The sequence below is a fragment of the Mixophyes fleayi genome, chromosome 5 (genome assembly GCF_038048845.1).
Source record: "Mixophyes fleayi isolate aMixFle1 chromosome 5, aMixFle1.hap1, whole genome shotgun sequence".
Taxonomy (NCBI): domain Eukaryota; kingdom Metazoa; phylum Chordata; class Amphibia; order Anura; family Limnodynastidae; genus Mixophyes; species Mixophyes fleayi.
This window is the reverse complement of record NC_134406.1, coordinates 225051400-225060278: the sequence shown is the minus strand read 5'-3', so window position 1 is coordinate 225060278 and position 8879 is coordinate 225051400. Positions and strand designations below refer to the sequence as shown.

The window sequence follows — 8879 nt, the reverse complement described above, 5'->3', positions numbered from 1 at the left end:
ACATTGGAATCCCCAAGGATTATTTTTATTTTAGTTCCCAGCCAGGGGAGACCAGAAGGAGAATGTTAATAATTTGTATAGAATATTTTAATAGATGATTTTCATGTTAATAGTTCTGGAGAAAAAAAAAATCAAATTTACATTCAAAAATGCAAAATGTACTAAATGAAAGAATAGAATTGTTTAATGCATCATTTAGTAAAATAATCCGGTGGTATAAAGAAAAGATGTATTATTGTATAAGAACGGTGTAAGGATCCATTGTCAGTTTAATCCATGACATAACTACAGAATAAAGTCATATGACTTGACCTTAATGATATAAAGGGGATGTAGGTTAGAGCCATTTAGATCGCAATGTCGGTTTGATACAAACGGAGTTTAAGAACTCGGCGCATCAGTTATACAATATAAACTGTCAATATACAACGTTCTGTCAACAATGAGTCCGTCACGTGGTTGGAGATTTGAATTGTCATCAGGTCCACCTGTAGTATGAGAACGGGACCTGAGCATCAGCCTTGCTTTCTGATTGGACCATTTTTCCGTCTGTCACTCTGTATTTTTGTATATTTATTCTGCGTTTGGATATTGCTACCTGCAATGGCTGAGATAGGGTGAGCTCTGCATCCGAAACGTCACCCAATATGCCTCATATTAGTTATATGAACCATTCCTGACTATTCACATTGTAACCATACTAGGTGGAAATGTACCTGAAAATATCACAATGTTTAAATGATCCGAGTATGTCTAAGCCCCAGGAGGTGATCAGAGCTGACGTCACTGTCAGATCTCCGTTACATCAGCTGCCAACTGACATCCACTATAAATTAACCTTTGTCTGTAAACGTGTGACTGCGATGTATGAGGCTGCTCATGGGCGCTCAGCCCCTCTAACCATAATAATAATGATATAGTGGCCCCTATAACCATAATAATAAGTATATAGCGGCAGCAGACCGCCTGCACACGTGTGTACATATTGATGTGATTGTGTCCCTCCCTCTTCTAGTAGTACTGCAGCTCGCTGTCCATTGGACACATCCTTACACCATGCCTTCCCCAATTCCCGTAGATCGGTTCCTGCCCCGGGATCTGTCACCGTCCATAGACCTGCGCCCCTGCAGCAGTCCCTTGGAGCTGAGCAGTAACAAGCCGGGCGGGTTTCCCAGCTCCTGCACCCGCCGCCCGGCTAGTTCTCGGCTTCCACCCCGCCTGGCCTGGTGCAGCATCGACTGGGAGCAGGTGCGAGTGCTGGAGCCGCTGGGCTCTGGGGGCTTTGGCTCCGTCTACCGGGCTACTTACCATGGTCAAACGGTGGCGCTGAAGAAGGTGAAACGCTGCAGCAAGAACCGCCTGGCCTCCCGGCAGAGCTTCTGGGCCGAGCTGAACGCCGCCCGCCTGTGTCACCCGCATGTAGTGCGTATCGTAGCCGCCAGCGCCTCCTGTCCTGGGGACCCGGGCAGCCCCGGTACCATCATCATGGAATATGCAGGAAGCAGCACGCTGCACCGCCGCATCTATGGCCGCGACCCCCCGCTGGGGAGAGAGAGCTGCTTGCGCTATGCGCGGCACGTAGCGGACGGACTCTGGTTCCTGCACCGGGGCGGAGTGGCTCACCTGGATCTCAAGCCGGCCAACGTGCTGCTAGCCCCGGGCGACTTGTGCAAGATAGGAGACTTCGGCTGCTCGCAGAGGCTGCGGGATGCAGAAGACGGGGGAGACCCCTGCTGCACCCAGCTCCGTCACGTCGGGGGCACCTACACCCACCGGGCGCCGGAGCTTCTCAGGGGGGAGCCCGTTACTGTCAAGGCGGACATCTACTCCTTTGCTGTCACTCTGTGGCAGATGGTGACGCGGGAGCTGCCTTATACCGGGGACCGCCAGTGTGTGCTGTATGCGGTGGTCGCCTATGACCTGCGCCCTGAGATCGGACAGGTGTTTAGCGGCACAGAAGTGGGCAGAGCGGCGAGGGGCATCGTGGAGAGCTGCTGGGCTGCCCGGCCCGAAGACAGACCCAGTGCCGAGGAATTGCTGGGGAGACTAAACTTTGTGCAAGAACCTGCTCCTGACATAAGTGGTTCCAAGCCAGACTGCCCATCGGTGATGCATGGGTGATGGGCTGCCACTCAGTGCGTGTGGATTACCCTCGGGGACCTGCCCTGTGGTAGGATGTCCCTGCAAGACACTTCATCCTGTATATTATTATACCCCCTTTAGGACATCAACATCTCGATGGAAATTGTATGGTAAAGACCTGTGTCGTCTATATTGTTTTTTTTAAGAACTACATTACTGCCTAGCTAGGCAATGTGCAAACTATAGACACATTGTTATATGGATGACAGCTGTCACAGCAGCCAGAAGGAAAGCTCCGAGCTCTCCACTGTGATGGTGATCAATAAGTATCGGCTGATATTTGTTTACATAGGGATGATCTCTCCTTGGTCACCTGTGGAACAGTGTCTTGTTCACAAATTCATCTTTTGCAGCTATTTTTGTTTCTATGTGTTTTACATGTGTTAGAACTTTTTTTTTTGAGACCCTTTAATGTGATGTCATTAACTTTAATATGTAGAATAGACACAAGCTACTATCTAGGAACAGTGATCTAATATGTGTTTGTATTTAATAGGAGTGATAAATGCAGTGATAATCTTGTACTATATAATGCATACAGTTCATATGCTAGTATTTTTTTTAATTTAAACTGGTCACTGACAACATAAATAGTTTTGTGGGTGTTGTTTTTTTTTCAGCTTATTGCAGAGGTATTCCACATGAATTATTGGTGTTGAATATAAAAATATGTATGTGTGCTTTGTGGACTGAACAAAAACCTTGATGTCGCATAAAATGCAAGTTTATTTTCAACATGAGGGTTAATACCATTGTGCTTTATGACAAACCCCATTGCACATTTTCCTTTGTGTAATCAACAAAATCATTCCTGTCTAGGGGAAAAATTGGCTCAGATGATAACCAATCAAGTGAGAAATAAAAATTCATGGAGTTACTCTGACCATTTCCTTTATCTTCAGTGCAGGATTCACTTTTAAATATCTACTAGAAACTACTACTTTGTCTTTGAACTGATAGCTGGGTTTTGTGTGTGCAACAAAATGTAGTATTATTCTACATTTAGTATACCTTACAATATGTGCTTGCACTGTGAGCAAAAATCTACCCCCTTTTTTTTAATTTATTTTTTTAAATGACAGTGATTTATTTCATCAAGATTAGTTAAATTGCAAAAGAAATGTGAAAATCTCTCTTGTTTATATGTATTAATATCATATATAGATTAATACACCTAACTGCTTTCCATCCATAAAATATCCAAATAATAACTTCATATTCTATAGCTATAAAAAAAAACACTCCTGCTTTTAGTTCTGAGAAGTTTGTTCTGGCTCTCAAAAGGGGCAATATTGTCTACAATACCACCACAGCTGGGGTCATCTTGTTGGCTGGTGAAGAAGCAGCCCATCAATTCACTTGGAAGCAATGTTAAGTCACAAGTGAGTTGATAGGCTACATTTACATTAATATTCTTACAGACCTCAAAACGTTTGTTTCTGCTGTATGTGTATTTTGAAACACACAATTGCACTGCTCAGAAATAATGCTTTGTGGCTTAACTGTCATTCTAGGATGAGAACCATGAAAGCATCACTTAATACTATACTTTTGCTATATTTGTATATATATTCCAAACCAAGTTAGCATATACTTTTAAAAAGACCAAATAGTCCATATGTAAAAGACCACTCTTGTGTCTACTTATTTCTGTAAACGTGATGTACCAGCAATGATTCCAACTATTTTATTTTAATGTGAGCAGAAATTTGGTTGTTTTTTTTTTTTTGAAAGATTAAATTCTACATCTACACATGTATATTTTTATAATAAATACATTTTTGTTTATTTGTGGTGTATTTTGTGTATGGGTGGTTGTTGTGGGGATAGGGGGGTGTTTTTTGTTTTTTCACCCTTTCTTCCAAATCACCCTATGATGTCTATTTATGACTCGCTGCAATGTTTCCCCATTAATTATTGCCCCTAATTGCTGCTTTTCATAGCAATAAGGGATGAAATTTAGGATCTGTTTATGAAAAATTCATGCTGGGACAGCTCATCTGATAGGAGGCTTTCCCAGTGATGACTCTGTTACTCACAAGTCCTGAAAATCCATCTCTAGCAGTGATCTTTCCATAGGGTGGAACTACTAACAGAATCTTCAGAACAAGAAATAAAGATGCTGTATTAAAGGATTTCTCCACCAAACATATACAATTGTAATATACTGGCATTGAGGGGTATGTTGGTATTTGGATATATCAAAGGGGACAGCAGAGGTTATTACCAATCATTTTAATATGTATTGGTTATAAGCGGTACAGATTTTATATTTTCTTTTAGGTGGACAATCCCCTTTAAACCATGTACCTGCATTATACTGTGTTGTGGTCATGAAGGCTGCAGTTTCATGTCCTATATCGGCTCATTGCTTTGTAAGACCACAACCCGTTCTTAGATTGCCATGTTTTTTATGGTTTGAATTTATATAGTGCTACATATGAACTGGGGTGACACATGCATATTATGAATGATTCTTTTTACATTGATTTTGTTATTGTGTTTGAGTTTGTCTGCTGCATCTCTGACAGGAGGTGAGGGGGTTGATGAAGGTACGGTAGACACATGACCAGTTTGTTCTCCTATGTTTGTCCTGTACCAAGACTGGCATTACTCAAACACCACAGCATTCTGGACACAGAAAAAGTGGTCTGGGCTTTGTACAGACAGAGTCTTCCCTTACATTGTTTTATTGACTGTGTTTTATTATAGTAGGGGTTTACAATGTTTTTGGGATACTATACTCATTTGAAGGGGCTACAAAAACCTTAGCTTGCTTCAATATATTGAGCCTGATTCATGAAGGAAAGTAAAGCAAAAAAAATTAGCACTTTGGCAAGACCATGTTGCATTGGAGGTGAGACAAATATAAAATGTGATGGCAGATTTATAGTTGGGGTAGGGCATGTTCTAGATTAACTTTTAAATGTCAATGTACAAATAAAGCTATCAAGTATTTGTGTGCTACATGAAAAAACAGCCAGTATTTATCTTATGTGTAAAATAATAAACTAATTTGCACTCTTTGCATTGTAACATGGCTTTCTCCAGGAGAAAACTTACTAATTTTTCAGTCTTACTTTCCTTAATGAGTCAGACCAATAGGGTTCAATTCTTTTCCATTCTTAGCGTTGGGCCGTGCTTGGACTGTCTCCAGAATTGTTGCCGATGTAACGTGGATTTTCCTCGCACCATAGAGGTGTGCAGGAAAATCCACGATGTTGAGGTATCGTAGTACCAGGAAATGTGAGGTGCCGGACATCATGGTGATATCCTGTGGCACATTGCTAAGAATTGAACTGATGTCCTAAAATACATAGGTAGAAATTCAATTAACCTTGAACGTCCTTGTTTTCAGGGAGGGTGTCGCCTTAATCCTCTGGTGGCACTTTGTTAGGAATGGAGTCTCCCCCACAGAATTTTTGCTAGATGAAAAATGTTTCTTTGTAGTTATAATACATACTATACCTCAGTTATGCTATACTTCTCAACAGTGTTAAAAGTCCCCAAAGGACAAAAGTCTTGTGGACATTGCATGTAGAGGGATGGCACCTGTGCCACCCACCTCTGTAGTTACACATCCACCCTCTCCTTCTCATAGGTAACTCTCTAATGACACATTCTCCTTCATGTTTATTACTGCTCCTGAGTAGCTGCTCAGTACTACAAGGACAGTCTGGCAGTGAATCGTAGATAAGTCTAGTTTCACTAACTGCAACATGCTAGCTCTTACTGTGGCTGCTGGGGTGGTAACTGGGAGATTCCATGTCGTCTCGCCCACAGAGGAGCCAGTACAACGCAGGACAGACACAGACATATACATACCGTGTATGAGGTCTGTTACTCATGGGCCACAAATAATGTCCATTCAGGGCATATGATATGCACTAGTTCTATCTAGTTTCTGAAAAAATGACTACTTTTAATTGTGTTGAAAAGGTAGTGTTGCCTGCAGTAACAAATCAAGTTTGTTTTTATTTTTTAAGTATCGCATACAGAACTACATGCAAAAAGATAATTTTAAGCATACAAGTTAAAAAAAATTTTAACTGCTTTTTCTTTCCTGCTGCCTTTTAAAAGATGCAGTCCGTTTGAATTGAATGAGGTTTGCATAGAACAGGTCTGTGCTCTCCAGGTGTTGTCTGTTTATCCAATAGACTAACTAGGCTCCAGCCTAAGGAGCAAGGTTTTATTGATGCAAGATTGTGACCTTACAGACTATTATGTAACAAACACAATACCTCATTCACCATAATTTCCTAATAGCCACGCATCATCTCTTCCTAGCCTCTGTGATAATCTATGCCATATGCTTGATTGCCGCATAACAAATTAATTTTGGGTGCTGCTGGGTATTTCGCAGCCAGGTTACGAATGAGGAGAGATGCAGCACAAGTCACCTAAAATTGATCGAGCGAAAATATTTTCCATTTTGAAAAATAGATGAGTTTCTTCCCTTTGATGTTAAGGCACCATTTACAGATCCTATGACATTCAAGAAGTCAGTGAGTTTGGTGGTAGTCACTTTCCCGATAATGATAATCCTGACACTTGCTAAGTCGAAATTAAAAACCTGATGGTTACATGCCCGACCACAAATAAATATACACTGACCTTAGAAATGACAGCTAACGTATCCGGGACAGTTAAGAGAAATTTTGAAACACAAGAAATGCAGAGATGCCGTTTTTGCATCACTTAGAAGTGTGATTGTCCTATTCGCGTAACTAAGTGTTAGCGTTGAGCCACAGAACATGGCATTGCCGCTTTAAAACTGCGAATAGGAAAATCACTTCTAAGCGATGTTAAACCGGCGTCACTGCATTTCTTGTGTTCGGAATTTCTCTTAACTGTGTTGGATACGTTAGCTGTCATTTCTAAGGTCAGTGTATATTTATTTCTGATCGGGCATGTAACCATCAGGTTTTTAATTTCGCTTTAGTAAGTGTCTGGGTTATCATTATCGCCTATACGTACCAAACCTAGTAAGTTGACAGAATTGTTGTTTGAGTTGCATAAATTACTTCTCATTGCATTGCAGATAAATAAACTAGAGATATTCACTGACCCCCATGTTCTGGTTCTGGTTTTGGATCTGGATTAACTTTGTGTTTTGGTTTTGGATCCCTATTTTGTTCTAAAATTCCTATTTCTTTTGCTAAAATCACATAATTTTGCTTTTTTTCCCCTACATTATTATTATTTCAAGTCATTTGAAGTCAATTTGGACCATGTCACAGGCTTCAATATTATTTTCATACACTTTCAAACAAAGACTGCAGCGACCTGGCTGGATGCTAAGCGACAGAGCAATGACACAAACACACGGCAGTTCATAGCACATCTAGGAAACATTGCCACACAGCAGTGACAGAAAAGAAAAGTGGTGCAAGATGGAATTGCCCTTGGATCATGAAATCAGTTATGGTTCATTTGATCGCTCCACCCTTTCCTTGGATAACTGGTAATTCTACAACTAATACAAGGTGACGATCGCTGACCCCCTCCCCCCCTCCTCTCCCAGGATGCTTGTTTTTATCAGACCCAGACCAATCCAGAGTGCCAGACAATGCACTAAAAAGAGCCATTGTAATTCACAGAAAAAAGCAAGTCCATCACTGAGCTTTGAATCAGCCCCACTTCCCCAAAAGATAATAATATAGTTCGGTACCTTTGACGTAAAGTGCAGATTACAAACACTTTGTGCAATACTGATGAAACAGCAGCAAAGTGGAAGATAATACATATACATATCTATTTAGACATCCATGCTTACATTACTTCTGCAAGCAAAACAGGGAATGTGATGGAATTCACCCAGCTGTAATGCTCTCACAATATTGGTGGCGTTATCAGAAATGACATAGCCTGAGGAGAGTCCAAGCGGGATAAGCCATGTTGCAATGACATCCCTTAGTTTTTGTAACAGATTGTCAGCTGTATGCCTCTTAGTGAAACCGGTGATACACAGAGTAGTCTGCCTCTGACAAATGTGAAGTACTTGGGTACATGCTGCTGCTGTTCCTGCTGGTGAAGGCGACTCACCAACCCAATGGGCTGTCACAGTCATATAATCTTTAGTTTGCCCAGTTCTGCTTGTCCACATATCTGTGGTTAAGTGTACAGTGGGTAGAATGGCATTTTGCAGTCCAATAATTACATTTTTACGAACCTTCTGGTAGAGGTGAGGAATAGCTTTTCTAGTAAAATGGTGTTGTGATAGAATTTGGTAACGGGGACACAAAACCTCATTGTCTAAAATCAGCTGCATTAATAGTGGATATTGGATGCAGATCTAATACTGGCATAGTCGCCATGGTGTCTGTTATCCACTTTGCGACTGGGTGACAGCTTTCATACTTGCTTCCTCTTGCAAAGGATTGTTTAACAGTCAGTTGTTGTACACTACTAGAAGTCTTCTTCTGGGTCTGCTTCAGAGATGAAGATTCACCCCCAGCAGCAGCTGCGGGACTAAGGCTCAAGAATTCTTCTGAGGAATCCAGAATAGTGGAGGAGTCATCTAGCCTTAGCAACTTGGATGCAGGACTAACTCCGATCGCTACTGAGGATATTGATGAGGACGGTGTTGTGGGTGTAGATTGCAGGTGTCGGGATCTAGCTGAGATAAGGGACCTAGCTGATGATGGACTGCTGGTTGTTATTTTTTTAGCATAAGTTTCTGATTTTCCCAACAGCTTGCCATGAACTCGCTTCAAATGGCGTAACATGGATGAGGT

The 8879-nt window shown here is 41.5% G+C and overlaps 1 protein-coding gene across 1 annotated transcript; it reads left to right on the top strand.

Annotated features, from left to right (window-relative positions):
* Window positions 1–764: 764 nt before the first annotated feature.
* Window positions 765–3911, top strand: MOS (MOS proto-oncogene, serine/threonine kinase). Its single transcript, XM_075213539.1, has one exon. The coding sequence runs from the start codon at window positions 1057–1059 to the stop codon at window positions 2119–2121; it is 1065 nt and encodes a 354-aa protein (XP_075069640.1). The 5' UTR covers window positions 765–1056; the 3' UTR covers window positions 2122–3911.
* Window positions 3912–8879: the final 4968 nt, after the last annotated feature.

Bases quoted from the DNA above. Each gene is read 5' to 3' on its own strand.
- MOS (XM_075213539.1), top strand. From the start codon at position 1,057: ATGCCTTCCCCAATTCCCGTAGATCGGTTCCTGCCCCGGGATCTGTCA.